Source organism: Barbus barbus (assembly GCF_936440315.1).
Source record: "Barbus barbus genome assembly, chromosome: 35".
Taxonomy (NCBI): domain Eukaryota; kingdom Metazoa; phylum Chordata; class Actinopteri; order Cypriniformes; family Cyprinidae; genus Barbus; species Barbus barbus.
The window spans coordinates 7287963-7304594 of record NC_136763.1 but is presented as its reverse complement, the minus strand read 5'-3'; the positions used below and the strand labels follow the sequence as shown (position 1 = coordinate 7304594).

The window sequence follows — 16632 nt, the reverse complement described above, 5'->3', positions numbered from 1 at the left end:
ACATCACTTCGTTATTTTTGTTTAGTTTTTATACTTGTCATATTTTTATTTGAGTTTTATTTCTGTTATTTGTCTTTATATATTTTATTTTAATATTTTTTTATAAATTTTTATACATTATTTTGTTTATGTTGTAGTTTAGTTTCATTTAGTTTAGTTCTCAACCCAGACAGGGTGATTCAGAACCCAAGGCTACTTACCAAGAAAAAAAAAAAAGACCTCTAAAACATTGATTTCAGTTGTAAGAAAAAAGACAATGTTAAAGTGAGACAAGAGACATGAAACTAGCACAACTATGTAAGAAACTGGCCAATTTTACAGTTTGGCATTTTGCAAAAATACAAAAAAGTCCACAGACTGCTGCAATTAGACAGAATGAAGAGAGAGTTGAGTAATAAAAGCTTTTAAAGAACTAATGTAGATCGGCTGTGGTCATCTGACCATGAATAAATGATACAGGCCTATTAGCAGACAGTTATGCAACAATGTTATGCAATAAATTTACTTGTTTTATTAAATGCCTCCCCACAGTGAGGATATTAGTGTCTTCTGTATTAAGCACTGCCATCCTGCGAGTGCAGATGGATTCCCGTTTTACCATAAGATGCTGTTTGCATCAAAGAACATGCTGATATTTATGTATGCATTACTGGTAACACTCTCAAATAACAGAATCTAAATTTTACCTTCTGTTGTGGGTGAGACAAAAAAGAGAAAAGACTTTCCAAACTTTTCTTTCTCCAGCTGAGGGAAGATCCAAAGCTGGCTGCTTATTATTAATTTTTCATTCGATTTTAAAATAAATAGTACTTGTTGCTCCTAGAAAACTACAATAATAAGCTCCAGCGAGAGTGCAGGACTGCCGTGTGTTGTAGTAAATATGAAAAATGAAGAAACGTTTCTGAAAATATCCACATCCTGTCGAGCATGCTATAGGACAGCAGAAATCCAGTGAGACAAGTAAGCTATGTTTTTTGATTCGCTGCAAACATGTTCAAATTCTGTGTATTTTTATTTGATTTAATCATAGTTCTTAGCACCCATTGAGAAACATCTACTGACAAAATGTCTAAAGCTCAACGGAAAAAGAAAAGATACTCAGCATCTATTTGCTTTTGATTATCATGTCTATTGTGCTGAAATTATGCATTTTAAACCATATTAGTTTAAACGTCTGATATACAGTTTTCTGAGCACAAGCAAGCGCACAGAAACACATAGTTCTCTGTCACACTAAGTTCTCTTTCATGTCTTATTGCACTTAAAATGTCAAATACACAAAAGTTTATGTTAAAAATACACAAGTTAAAAAACAGTTATGGATTTTTATCATAATAGGGTGGCTGTGTACACAAAGGGAATTTAGCATAATAGGTGCCCTTTAAGGTTTTAAAATGTCCATATAAATCTGAATTTAAACATCCCACCTGAGTGGGATGTGTTTTAATTCCCATCACCAAGTGAAATTTTCAAGTTTTTTTTAAGCATTTGCGTATCAAACTCATTATCCCAGTGAAACACTGTAATATTATTTAATCTAATTCTTTGCTTTCTATTTTATGAATAATACCTTTATAATAGGACACTGAAGATTAGCACTTTGTGGTCCCCTATTTAACTAATCCACTAATGTTTATTCAGTGTCAGTTGCAATCAATATTTTGCAAGCGATGTTTTGTTGTCTGTGCAGTAGCATCAATAGTGTTATCAACAATAAGATGCTAATGCCAGTCTTTATTTGTCTGCATAATAAATTAACATAATTTTATGTCTTCAGATTATAAAATAACCCATGCGGTTTGCAAACTTTTTCGTATCCGTATTAAGCCAGACTAAACTTCTGAATAAATTGAACACCCACAGACCATCCCAACTCTCTCTCTCTCGCAGGATTTCATAGTTTGCTTTTGTTTGTTTTCTATGCCAATATATTCAGCGAGAATAAGCAGCAACGCTAAAGCCTTGGAGAGTTCGAGAGACAGCTTGAAAAATGTTCTGTTTATGTTGCTACCTTTTTTGTCATACTAGCCAGAGGCTAAATGCATGCCAGCAGCTTCAGAACAGGCAGATGAAACCTCTTTTTAAGTTAAGGCGATACATAAACATGAAATCCTTTGAAAGTAACTAAACAGTAACTGCTGGATTGTAATCTCTCTCTCTGTGCATATATATATATCAAATATGGATAGAGGAGAGCTAAACCAGCCAGTTAACCCAGTAAAGGGTAGCAGAGGGCCACAAAATATCAATCATCTTTTTACAGCAGTACAGTTCTTCATTTTACAATGTCATAGAAATGCGGTAAAAAAAGATGACACTGTAAATTTCCTTCTCACCCCCAGCCTTTGCGACCATGACATCAGCCCAGTGAACTTTCGTTCATGCGTGATGCCCAGAGACTGTAAAGTGTCTGATTGGTTACAGTGGAGTCCGTGTTCAAAGACGTGTCGGACATCTGACCAATCCCCTGGCTTCAGAATCAGGAGCCGCAGCCTGGAGAGAGCAGCCATTGGTGGAGGAGAGCCATGCCCTGCCCTGGAGGAAAAAGCAAACTGTAATGTTTTAGAAGACACTCTGCCACTGTGCCCAAGGTGAAGAGACAGCATTGCCAGAATTGTGCATCCAAATCTTTTCAAATGTTGTAGTTCTTAAACTCAGCATGAAAATAAAATTCACCATAAATGCATGTTATTGATTTTGTGAATGATTAACCCATGCTTAGGTTTAATTTCTTTTTTTTTAAATTGACCACATAACTTTTAATCAAATGTTACTCTGCTTTGTATTTATTTTTTTATAATCCGTTTAGCTTGGAGTCCTGTCATAATATAGAAGAAAAGATATGTTGCTACTTCAATTTCATTGTGACTTTGAAAAGACTGAATAGATTTACATTTATATTTAGTCATTTTGCTGATGCTTTTATCCAAAGCGACTTACAATTGGGGAACACATAAAGCAATTCATCTTGAAAAGGCAATCAGACAGAGGAAGTGCTGGTAACACCAAGTCTCAGGCATTGTTCAAATAAGTACAAGCTAGCAAGGGAAGGAATAAATAAAGAGATTTTTTTTTTTTTTTAAGTTTAGGATGAAGTCAAGTAGTGTCGAAAGAGATGAGTTTTCAGTTGTTGCTTGAAGATTGACAGGGATCCAGCATTCCGGAGAGGGGTGGGAAGATTATTCCACCAGCCAGGAATGGTGAACAAGAATGTTCTGGAGAGTGATTTTGAGCCTCTCTGTGATGGTACCACAAGGCGTCGTTCACTAGCAGATCTCAGACTTCTGGAGGGGATGTAGGTTAGTAATAGTGAGTGGAAGTAGGAGGGTGCTGAGCCTGTGGTAGTTTATGCAAGCATCAGTGTCTTGAACTTGATGCGAGCTGCCACTGGAGCCAGTGCAAGGAGATAAAGAGAGGAATAGATGACTATTTAATTTGACTTCAAATTAATGTTTTTTTAATTGGCTGGAAATACAGGTATGAGTGGAGGGTGACCAATTGGAAACCATGCCAGGTGACCCCACTTTTGAGTCAGCAGGACCATCGCCATAACAATACCAGCATCCTGTGTGGACGTGGGATCCGGACCCGAGAGGCATATTGTGTCAGGATCCATGACAACACAGTACCATCCCATAGTAAGAACTATCTATAGATTATTAACATAGAAATATGATTATTAACTCTCTTTCACATTTATTCTATTTCTGTCCCTATACTAAACGATTCTGGCTTCAAATTTCAGCATCTTTACTTCTTGTATTCTTTCGACTGTGTAACATTTCTGCGGTTAAGGTTCTCTTTCATTCAGTGGTTTCTGACAGTAGGGAACTAGAGGATGCCCTGGATTGTATTTGTATGATGGGAAAATTCCACATTCACAAAGAGCGATGCCTTAACTTTAAACCTAATTGTAAAATTTTCTCTTCTGATTTACTTTTGCTTTACTCATCACTTCAAAGAATCTCCTCTAGTAAAAAAGCCTTAAAAACATCCAATATTATAAAAAAAAATTTATTAACTAGTTATAACTTTTATAGTTGTAAAATATTTGTATAACTGTTTATGACTGTATACAATTTATTTACTTATTTAAATTATTTTATTTTTTTACTTATTACTTAAAAAAATTTATTGTATCCCTCATATGTTCATATGTCTTTATGCTCTTATGTTCTTGTTCTAATGTTTATCTGTTTCTTTATGATATTGTTAATAAAAAAAAAAAACACAAACAGCGTTTGATCCGCAAAAAAAAAAAAAGTTAAGCAAGAACGCAGTACATCTCAATTCTCATAAGTGTGCGTTCTGTGCCCTCGCATCCTTCCCAGTTCGTTCTTCGAGGATGCTTGGCAAGACCGTTCTCCATCCTATAGTCTATGTGACATTAGTAATTTTCAATACTATTTAGGGCAGATAGGGTGGATAGTATGCGCATTGGGACACAGGGTTGGACACTTTTCTAACCGGCATGCGTCTCGCGGTGATCACCGGTGGTCTGTTCTGCTAAGATTTTTCTCATCTCAAACAACTTTGTAGTCCATACGAGTCGTTCCTTGTAGTTCTAGAAAAGGGATTTTTTTAAAAAGAAATATCTCCCTTTGTAAGCAGCACAATGATAACAATACACAATGTTTTTTTAACAGTAAATCAGCATATTACAATGATTTCAGGATGATGACAGGAATTAATTAAAATTTTAAATATATTTACAACACAGTTATTTTAAATTGTAATAATATTTCACAATATTGCTGTTTTACTGTATTTTTTTAAACAAATGCAGCCTTAATGAGCAAAAACATTGAAATAAGCTCAGTGGCAAACAAAGTCAAGTTTAGTTGTTTAGACTTATGCGTCATTCAGTACAAAAATGTAATATACAATGATAAAAAGGTTTCAATCTAATTGAAAAATTCTACCTTGTATATGTGGGCATAATATAGCTTGATGCTTATTAAAGTATTGTGCCGTTAGCTTAGAAACAAGAAGAGTGTAAAGAGTTTGCGGCCTATGAAGCACGATCCAAGTCATTTATAAGATTCCATTTCAGTGAGGATGATGTCTTGGAAGATTTTCTGGTTTTGGATCAGAGCACTAAAAATATGTCCATCTCGCATTACAATAAGCAAATGTGATTAACACAGATGAGAGTCTTTTTTTAAACATTGACGGTATAAACACTGTGGGGAAAAAAAGATTTTCTAGATTGCTTTCATTTTATTTAATCCTTCATAGGCTGTTGAGTCTCAGGGCAGAACGCTAAGGGGGAGATTTTGTTTCCTCTGCATTTCAGTTTTTTTATTTAAATGATAATCTTTGGCCACACTGTGAGAAAGACGGATTTGAATTACATTTATTATTGTGCAAGCTTCTGTTAGATCTTTAAAAATGCATTTCATATAGTTTTGAAAATATACCACTTTTTATGGTAAATCTCTCTGTTTTTTATTATTAGTGAATCGGCCTGTTGGCAGGAACTTGTGCACCGGGCCCTTACCGCTATTGGCTGAGTCTTGCTTCATTCCCTGTCAGAAACATTGTCCCCTCACGCCTTGGTCACCCTGGGGACCCTGTCTCCATGACAACTGTTTGGAACTTCAAGGGAGAAGAGGTGAGAGACAAAAACATCCCATCAAACCAGATCGCACATATCTAAATCTGAATCACACACACTTAGATTCACACCCCCTGTCCTTGGTTTCTTCTCTCGGTAATGTAAATCATGTGTGAATATCAGGTGTGGCGTATTTCTGACCCTAAGCTGTGGTGCCGCCTACTCAGCTGTATTCCTCTATTTAGACTTGCTATAAACACCTTTTTCTTTATATTCCGTTTTCTGTTTCTTCTCTCCTTTCCTTAATGGGCATAGATATTTGGCCAAGATATTTGACTGTTGCGCTGCTTATTTTACCAGAGTGTGGGAACAGTATCTGCAAAAATGTTGGCATTGAGCAGGTTTACTGTTTGAGTCATCCCTGATAGTTCTTTTCCTTTGTTATTTTGCATGCGTACTCATCACAGGTTTTAGGGTGAGAACTCGTTCTGTAATTAAGGGGTCTTTTGTGGAGTCCGACAGTTGCCCTCATGTCAGCGAAGCGATGACCTGCGATGACCCCGTCTGTTTCCAGTGGCGAGTGACCTCACAGGGGCCCTGTGTTCCGCAAAATGGATCGTGTGGCCCAGGATTCCAAGAACAGACTCTGGAGTGTTTGTCTGCCACAGGTATGCAGCTCACCGTTTCCTTTTTTACTGGAATAGTTGACCGAGAACGGAAAAATCTGTCATCATTTTCTTACCTTCATGAAGTTACTTCATGGAACACAAAAGGAGTTATTCTGTAGATTGTCCAATATGCTCTTTTCCATACAAAGAAACTAAAAAGCACCCTAAAAGTATCATGCAGTCCATATGATTTTAGAGTTTTGGTGCCAATAAGATTTTTTGTTGTTATTGTTGTTGTTTTCTTTTACTCAGCAAGGAACCATTAAATTGTTCAAAAGTGGCAGTAAACGCGTTGTTTATTTTTCAAATAAATGTTGTTCTTTTGAACTTTCTATTTATTAAAGAATCTTGAAAAGCTGTTTACAACATTGATAATGTTTCTTGAACAGCAAATCAGCCTAACAGAATGATTTCTGAGGGATCGTGTGACACTGAAGACTGGATTAATGCTGCTGAAAATTCAGCTTTGCATCACAGGAATAAATTGCATTTTAAAATATATTAAATAAAAAACATTTATTTTAAATTGTGCAAATATTTCACAATATTACTGTTTTTACTGTATTTTTTTATCAAATAAACGTGTAGCCTTAAACTTATTTTAAAAACATTTAAAAATCTTACTGACCCCAAGCATAGGCATTGTAGACATTTAGCAAAAAAATCTCCAGAAAAATCGTTCTAAAAAACTGCATGAAGGTGATTAAATAAGGACAGCATGTACAGAACTATCCCTGTAATTATCTTCCTCAATCCCATCATTCTTCACCTTCATCCCTCTAATTACTTTCAGCCTTCTGTTATCCCCATCCTCAAACTCTTCAGCGATTAGTTATTTTTACTCGCATAAGCAAATGATCAGCTATCTTTTAATCTCCTCTCCTCCCAGCGGGTATGTGGCATATTTCTTATCTGTCTTCTGTGCTTCTCATTGAGATGAGTTTAAGATGCAGTTTTGACACACAACTGCCAAGGAGCCTTAGGTGTCCTCTAAGGTCTTTCATTGTAACGTCACTCATCCACATCAAGTGCCAGCATGTGTTGTCCATGAGTAGTAAGTATATAAGTGGTCTTAAGGGGTTTACAGCTGTATTTGAAATATGTCTGTCTGTGGCTAGGCAGTCGTCAGGCATGGCTGGATGTGGTGGAGCTGGAATTTTACATCCGACACACACATTTCTGCATTAAACCTGACAGCATCATCTTCCCAACATGCACTTGGAATGTTCTGAAAAATACAAAGTGAAGCTGAAATGCCAACTCCATTAAATTTGAAGTGCAGTTGATTTAAAGTGATAATATATTCTTGCTGGAGATTTGAGTTATAATCACTTTACACTCGGTTAAAGTCACCTTATCTGACGTTCCCTAAACAACATTAGATCAAAAATAAAACTGAACATCCCAGCTATTCAATGTGAGTTTATAAATCATACACTAGATTTTTACATTTTCTAATGAAAATTTAGTTGGTGTTTTCTGTATTGCCATGTACATAAAGTATTGATAAAGTATTACTATGCATTTGCTATTAAATTTTGAATGGTTGCTATAGAAAATTGCTTAGTGGCCTTAGCAAAAAGCTCAAAGTGTAGTTTTTGCAATGGCCAGACATGGTTCACAGCTTCATTTGCAAAAGTTATCACTGCAGTTTCTGTGATCTGACTGCAAGTTCGATGTTTATGAAGTAGCATGCTGTTGAATTCTGCTGTCTATCAGCAGCACTGCAAGTTCTGGCACACTATAAGGCAGTTTTTAATGCTTTAGGAAGATAATCACTCTGGGAAATTGCTTCTTCTAACAGTACAAATAGGTGAAAAAATCTCCCTGTCTGCCATGTGAAAAGAAAATGAAATAAACCCTTATAACGCAACAGGAAAGTGGTGATTACAGGGGTCATAAAAATACATATTAAGAGCTGTGCATCTTCAGACGAGACAGTCTCTTTAAAAAAAAGAGCTCCGTTTGTGCATTTATATCTTAGGCAACGAATACAATTCAGAGAGATTGATTTTTAAGGCCTAACATCAATTGGAGAAACGTTGCCCTTGCTGCATCTGAGATGTAATGAAGAAATGAACTATTGCGGCTCAATATCTGATTCTCAGAGGAGAGTCTGTCCAGACCAGTTATGTTTATTACTCACCTTTTATTTTGTTCTTTTATCTCACAAACAACCTGAAGAGCATGTTCTAGTTGATTCTGTGTTTGTGTATATTTGTCCATTGTTCTTTCCAGTCTCAAAAATAAAAAGATCTTCTGTGAGATTGTTTTGTATATGCGAGTTGATCTAACCTAAAAAATTTAACTTTCTTTTCTTTCTTGTTCAAAACATTTACAATTGTGGTTAAAATTATGCTAATTACAAGAAAAAGCGGATCCTACTTAAACTCATTTATAAAAATATATATAAATTGTTTGTATATACTGTAACTTACAAGTTTTTTTTCCTATTTTAAGCATAAAACTAACAACATTTAGTGAGATTAATGTTTTAAAAAATAAGAAATCGCCACTGAAATGTTCTTTCATCCTTGGTATTTATTTATTTTTATATATTTATTTTTGCATTGAAGCAGTTAGGACTCTTTAGAATATTTTCCATTGTGAACTGAGTGAAGTTTAGCGCTAATGTTTTACTGCACTATTCATTATCAGATAATTATTTTCAAGCTGTCTGTTAATTAAAAAAGTGCTTTAACGTTGTCCAATCATGGTCTTTGAGAAAAGAATAGAGCAATCAGAGTGCTATTAAACATCTTATTTGCATATTATTCTACTTTAATTAAAGAAAAGGGATTGTTAGGTGCAAGATAAGAGTAAACCGAGATTTTCCTGTGCTTAAAACAAGCCATGATCATTATTTCAATGTTCTAATTTTGTTTCTTGGCAGTAAATTTAATTGCATATTTCCTTTGTTTGTATTCGAAGAAGATGTTAATTAAATATGCTTGTTTATTGGGAAAAAATAAGTGTTATTCAAAAAAGAAACTGTGAAAAGATAAACATTATACAGTATGTCAATATATATATATATATATATATATATATATATATATATATACAGTATATAAAGAAAGAAGACCACTGAGATTTCTTTTCCTAATTAGATGCATTCAACAAACATGTCTGCTTTCCTCTTTGGATTATAGGTGATCCAGTCCCTAATCATCAGTGTTCAGGAGATCCTCCTCCAATCCGGCAGCCGTGTGAGATGCCATTTCCTGGGGACTGTGTACTGGGACACTGGAGCCCCTGGACTTCCTGTTCCCAGTCCTGCTCCAGTAAACACCAAGAGGGAAAACAAAGTCGCTCACGTCTTGTTCTGGCTCTTCCTGGAAAGTGTGAGCTCAGATTAAACATTTGATTCACAAGCATTTAGTATGTGCAACGTACGTAGGACACCAGGCCAAGTGAATAGCGCACAAGTTGAGCTCAGACTTTCATGCAATTAAAAATTTCCATTATGATAAAGATGATAATGATATGGTTATGTTTTGTCAAGTTATATTGTGAACACTCAAAGACGATAATTAATAAATACACAAAGCACAAATTATGAAAACTGGGTACAACAGGCCTCACATACTGGGCCCTTCTTTGTGACTCTTTCGATTTAATTATTCAAATGCCTTTTTAAACTGTAGACTCTGATTTACAAATATCTAATCCCCATTTTAAAATGACGTTCTATTAGTCTTTGTCCTGTCATCCCCTTCTTTCATGCTGGTGCCCATAAAGCAGCTCTTTCCAATGAATTATAGATACTTTCTTTATGACACATTCACTCGGGACATATCCTTTGTTTGACCCCTCAAACATATGGCCCTTCATCCTTAAATATGTGTGGGTGTGTGTATACACGTTATTTATACATTTTGTTATATATCCATTTTTAAAGAAGCCTCTTCAGTACACCAAGGCTGGATTTATTTGATCAAAAACGGTTATATATCATTATTATATATACCGTTATATATAATTATATTACAATTGCAATAGTCATTTAAAATTTATATTTTTAAATGTAATTTATTCCCAGAATTTTTAGCATTCATTACTCCAGTCTTCAGTGTTACATGATCCTTCAAAAATCATTCTTATATGCTAATTTGTGGTGCTGAATCACACTTAATTTTTTTTCTGGATCCTTTGAAGAAAAGAAAGTTTAAAAGAACAGCGTATTCTGTACCGAATTCTGGAAATGTTGGGACGTTTTTTTAAATTTGAATAAAATTAAAACTAAAAGACTTTCAAATCACATGAGCCAATACAGTGCCCTTCAAAAGTATTGGAACAGTAAAGACAAAATTGCTCTGTTGGCTGTGGAGTCAAGACATTTACAAATATGATTAAAAGATAAATATGAGACAAAACTACAGAATGTCACATTTTATTATTGGGTGATTCAACATATAGATGTTTTACCAGCTAAGAAGTTCAGCACTTTTAGAGTTTCATCCTCTATCTGATGTGAGCATAAGTATTGGGACAGTTGCATCACAGGTCTTTCTAAGTGATCAGCTGTGTCCTGTTGCATTAATTCTTCAGATATTAAAAGCAGGGAATGTGTCGTATCAGTTATATCCATAACTTCTGCATTCTGAATCTTGCATTCGATGATGACACACACAAACCAGGATGAAGACGAGGGAGCTGACTTTGAGAGAAAAGCAAGCAATTTGGATGCTAAAAGAAAAGAGGAAGTCAGTTAGAGCTCTAGCAAAAACAAAGGGCATGGAGAAATCAAGAGTTTGGAAACCACCAGCGACACCAGCAACCAACAACGACCTGATCGGCTGAGAAAACAACAGTAGTTGATGACAGACAAATCATAAAAGCTGTGAAAATGAATCCTAAAAGACGTGTCTGTAAAATCACCAACAACTTCCAGAAAGCTGGGGTGATGCTCTGACAATCTACTGTCCTCAGGAGACTTTGACACAGAATTACAGATGCTACACAGCAAGATGCAAACCTCTGACCAGCACCAAAAATAGAAAGGCAAGATTAGAGTTTGCAAAAAAGCACAAAGGTAAGCCAGAAGAGTTTTGGAACTGTGTTTATGGACTGATGAGACAAAGATGAACCTTTATCTAAGTGATGGGAAAGCAAAAATGTGGAGAAAAAAGGGAACTGCAATGATCCCAAGCATACAGCCTCATCTGTAAAGCATGGTGGAGGTGTTGTCGTGGCATGGGTATGCATGGCTGCCTCTGGAACAGGCCCTCTCAACTTTACTGATGACTTAATGCATGATGACAGTAGCAGAATGAATTTGGAAGGGTACAAAACCATCTTGCCTACCAATATTCAAGAAAATGTCACCAGATTCATTGGGAAGTGCTTCATATTGCATCAGGACAATGACCAAAAACACCCTGCCAGTTCAGTCAATAAATTTATAAGGGCAAAGAAATGGAAAGTCTCAGATTGCCCAAGTCAATCTCCAGATTTACATTTATTCATTTAGCTGACGCTTTTATCCAAAGCGACTTACAATTGCTATATATGTCAGAGGTCGCACGCCTCTGGAGCAACTAGGGGGTTAAGTGTCTTGCTCAGGGACACATTGGTGTCTCACAGTGGATTCGAACCCGGGTCTCTCACACCAAAGGTATGTGTCTTATCCACTGCGCCATCACCACCCCAGATTTAAATCCGATTGAACATTAATTTCACCAGCTGGAGAGGAGAGTAAAGGCAGAAACTCCCCAAAACAAGCAACAATTAGAATTGGCTTAAAGGCTGGGAAAAGCATTTCAAAGGATGAGACCAAGAGTCTGGTGATGTCAATGGGTCACAGATTCACTGCTGTGATTGTGTGCAAGGGATTTGCAACTAAATAATAGCTTTTAATCTTTTATATCTGCCTTATGTTCAACTGTCCCAATACTTACACTCACATCAATGAGTGGGATGAACTCTAAAAGTGCTGTTCTTTTTATTTGGTAGAACATATATGTGTTGAAACGGCTAATAATAAAATGTGACATTCTGTAGTTTTGTCACATATTCATCTTTTAATGATATTTGCAAATGTCTTGACTCCACAGCCAACAGAGCAATTTTGTCTTTACTGTTCCAATACTTATTGAGTGCACTATATGTTATTCACAATAGAACATAGATAACATAACAAATGTTTAAATGGAGAAAGTTTACACTTTTATCCACTAAATGAGCTCATTTCAAATTTGATGCCTGCTACAGGTCTCAAAAAAGTTGGCACGAGGGCAACAAAGGGCTGAAAAAACCAAGAAATTATGAAAAGATTCAGCTGGGAGAACATCTAGCAACTAATTAAGTTCATTGACATCAGGTCTGTAGCATGATTAGCTATAAAAGGGATGTCTTAGAGAGGCAGAGTCTCTCAGAAGTAAAGATGGGCAGAGGCTCTCCAATCTGTGAAAGAGTATGTCAACGTTCCTCAATGTCAGATTGCAAAGGCATTGCAAATCTCATCATCTACAGTGCATAACATCAAAAGATTCAGAGAAACTGGAGAAATCACTGTCCATAAGAGACAAGGCCGAAGACCTTTGCCCATGGTCTTCGGGCCCTCAGACAATACTGCATCACTCATCGGCATGATTCTGTCATTGACATTACTAAATGGGCCCAGGAATACTTCCAGAAACCACTGTCGGTAAACACAATCCGCCATGCCATCTGCAGATGCCAACTAAAGCTCTATCATGAAAAAAGGAAGCCATACGTGAACATGGTCCAGAAGCGCCGTCGTGTCCTGTGGGCCCAGGCTCATTTAAAATGGACTGTTTCAAAGTGGAAAAGTGTTCTATGGTCAGATGAGTCCAAATTTGACATTCTTGTTGGAAATCACGTATGACGTGTCCTCCGAGCTAAAGAGGCTGGAGACCTTCCAGCGTTTCCTCAGCGTTCAGTTCAAAAGCCAACATCTCTGATGGTATGGGGGTGCATACGTGAAGTGAAGTGACATACTGCCAAGTATGGTGACCCATACTCGGAATTCGTGCTCTGCATTTAACCCATCCATCGTGCACACACACAGCAGTGAACACACACACCGTGAACACACACCCGGAGCAGTGGGCAGCCATTTATGCTGCGGCGCCCAGGGAGCAGTTGGGGGGTTCGGTGCCTTGCTCAAGGGCACCCAGTCGTGGTATTGAGGGTGGAGAGAGCGCTAGACATTCACTCCCCCCACCTACAATCCCTGCCGGCCTGAGACTCGAACCCGCAACCTTTGGATTACGAGTCCGACTCGCTAACCATTAGGCCACGAAGTGCATACAGTATGGGCAGCTTGCATGTTTTGGAAGGCACTATGAATGTTGAACGGTATATAAAGGTTTTAGAGCAACATGTGCGACGTGTATTTCAGCAGGACAATGCAAAACCACATACTTCAGCTATTACAACAGCATGGCTTCGTAGTAGAAGAGTCCAGGTGCTGAATTGGCCTGCCTGCAGTGCAGATCTTTCCCCTATAGAGAACATTTGGCCCATGATTAAAGGAAAAATACGTTAAAGACAACCACAAACTCTTCAGCAGCTGGAAACCTATATCAGGCAAAATTGGGACCAAATTCCAACAACAAAACTCCAGAAACTCATAACCTCTATGCCCAGATGTCTTCAAACTGTTTTGAAAAGAAGAGGAGATGCTACACCATGGTAAACATGCCACCGTCCCAACTATTTTGAGACCTCTAGCAGGCATCAAATTTGAAATGTGCTCATTTTGTGCATAAAATGTAAAAATTTCTCAGTTTAAACGTGTTATGTTATCTATGTTCTATTGTGAATAAAATATTGGCTCATGTGATTTGAAAGTCTTTTAGTTTTCATTTTATTAAAATTTAAAAAAACGTCCCAACATTTGCGGGATTCGGGTTGTATCACTTTTGAATAACTGAATGTCATTGCTGAATAAAATTAATACTTTTACAAAAAAAAAATCTTACTGAGCTCCAAACTATGAATATGCACAGTTAATGATCGATATGTATATACAGTATAATAATATGCTGGATGGCTAATAAATGATTCAATGATGCCATATTAAATCAATGTGCAGTATTTTTAGTGCACAGTAGATTTGTTGAAGTTATAAATAATTACATAGCTGTTGTTGCTAGTGACAGGTTTGGGATGTAAAAAATACCTTTTTTTCTGGTTATAGATGGAAAGCCATGTCCTCTGGCCGCTGAGCTGGAGCAGTGGAGACCCTGCGGCACACACTCATGCACAGTATACAACTGGGATACTTCACCTTGGGATCCCTGTATGCCAAACACCATCACAGAGAGTGAAGGTAACAGCACAACTCCACAGATGGAGAATGATGCCACCTGCGGTACAGGGGTACAGATGCGCCAAGTCACGTGCAGGAGAGCTGGGAATGGATATGTGCTGCCAAAACGGTTAGGCACCTCAAAATATTTCATCTTAAATTCTGTGTAGAACACCATACAGATAGTCTCATACTGGAATATACTTTAGGTGTCCTGAATCCTCTCGTCCAGAATCAATCCGGTCTTGTCCTTTACCTTGCAAAATTGACTGCATCGTCACATTGTTTAGCGAATGGAGTGCCTGTCCCACTTCCTGTTTATCAGGTAAACTTGTAATCTGCAACAACATGTCCTAACCAGGCACACCTTGACGAGTTTGAACTTCATGTTTTTTCTCTCAATACTGTGGATTTCTTTGTTTTTCTAGTGAATGCTACTGCACCAACCCAGTCCCGTCACAGGATCATCATCCAGAGACCTGCTAATGGAGGTCAAGAGTGCCCCGATACTCTTTATGAGGAGAGAGAATGTGATCCACCCCCTCTGTGCCCAATTTACAGGTAAAGAGAGAAATAGTTTCATAATTGAAATGTTGATAAATGGCAAAAAAAAGTTGGAAAGCCAGGAAAGACCCAACAAGTTAGCTAGCAGTCAATTAATTTACAGCATACAAAACAAAATTAATCAAATTTCTTATATGCTGACTGCTTGACTATTTGGTGTGGTTGTTTCAGAATTCATTGACTGCTGTTTAGAAGTTTGGTGTTGGTAACTTGTTTTTGAAAGAAGTCTCTTATGCTTACCAATGCAGCATTTATTTGATCAAAATACAGTAAAAACTGCAATATTGTAAAATATTCTTATAATTTAAAATAACTGTTTTCTATTTTACTATAGTTTAAAATGTGATTTATTCCTGTAATGCCAAATTTGATGCTGAATTTTCAGCAACATTACTCCAGTCTTCAGTGTGACATGATCATAAATTATTCTAATATGCTGATTTGATGCTCAAGAAACATTTCTTATTATTATCAATGTTGATAACATTTCTTATTATTATCAATGTTGAAAAAAATGCTGCTTAGTATTTTTACCCTTTTTTAAATTAATTAATTTTGGTTTTATTTATTTACAGTATTTAATTAATTTAGATTTTATTTATTTACAGTATTTATTTATTTATTCATTTTAAATTGTAAAGCATTTTTCCAAGATTCTTTAATGAAAAGGAAGTAAAAAAAAACATTTATTTGAAATAGAAATATTTTGTTATGCTATAAATGTTATTACTTTCACATTTAATCAATTTATGCATCCTTTCTGAACAAAAATATAAATTTATTTCTAAAAACATATACTATTGATCAAAATATACAACAAAGCTACATATAGATCATGTAAAAATCTCTCACTTCTCAAGTAAATCATAATAAACTTGATATTGACTTAATATCATCATCAGTGGTTTATTAGTGATTCATTGTCATGAGAAATGCAAACTGTGTATACATAAATACAAACTTTTTTGTTTGTGATTATATGATTTATATATATATATATATATATATATATATATATATATATATATATATATATACAGGTGCATCTCAAAAAAATGTAATATCGTGAAAAAGTAAAAAAAAATTAACATTTCAAAAAGTGAAACATTCATATATTCTAGATTCATTAAATGTAAAGTAAAACATTCCAAAAGTTTTTTGTTTTAATTTTTTGATGATTAGAGCTTATAGCTCATGAAAGTCAAAAATCCAGTATCTCAAAATATTAGAATATTTCCTAAGATCAATCAAAAAAAGGATTTGCCAAACAGAAAAGTTCAAGTTCTTTAGAGTATGTTTATTTATGCACTCAATACTTGGCCGAGGCTCCTTTAGCACAAGCTCCAGCATCAGTGAGGTGTGGCATGGAGGCAATCAGCCTGTGGCTCTGCTGAGGCACTATTGAGCCTTCAGCTCGTCTGTATTGTTGGATCAACTGTTTCTCATCTTTCTCTTGAAAATATCCCATAGATTCCATATGGGGATAAAGTTAGGCATGTTGGTTGGCCAATCAAACACAGTGATATCATGGTCAGCAAACCACTTGGAAGTAGTTTCGGTTGTGT

At 36.1% G+C, this 16632-nt stretch overlaps 1 protein-coding gene across 1 annotated transcript in view; it reads left to right on the top strand.

Annotated features, from left to right (window-relative positions):
* The window catches only part of LOC306854936 (thrombospondin type-1 domain-containing protein 7B-like), a gene marked incomplete at both ends in the record, with an annotated part of 50102 nt that overhangs the window by 15398 nt on the left and 18072 nt on the right, over window positions 1-16632 (top strand). The window contains 8 exons of the mRNA XM_079393255.1: window positions 2343-2591; window positions 3478-3638; window positions 5459-5614; window positions 6025-6225; window positions 9378-9569; window positions 14393-14633; window positions 14713-14828; window positions 14932-15064. Of these exons, the coding sequence (XP_079249381.1) occupies window positions 2343-2591; window positions 3478-3638; window positions 5459-5614; window positions 6025-6225; window positions 9378-9569; window positions 14393-14633; window positions 14713-14828; window positions 14932-15064 (1449 nt within the window). The remainder of the gene's footprint in view (window positions 1-2342; window positions 2592-3477; window positions 3639-5458; window positions 5615-6024; window positions 6226-9377; window positions 9570-14392; window positions 14634-14712; window positions 14829-14931; window positions 15065-16632) is intronic.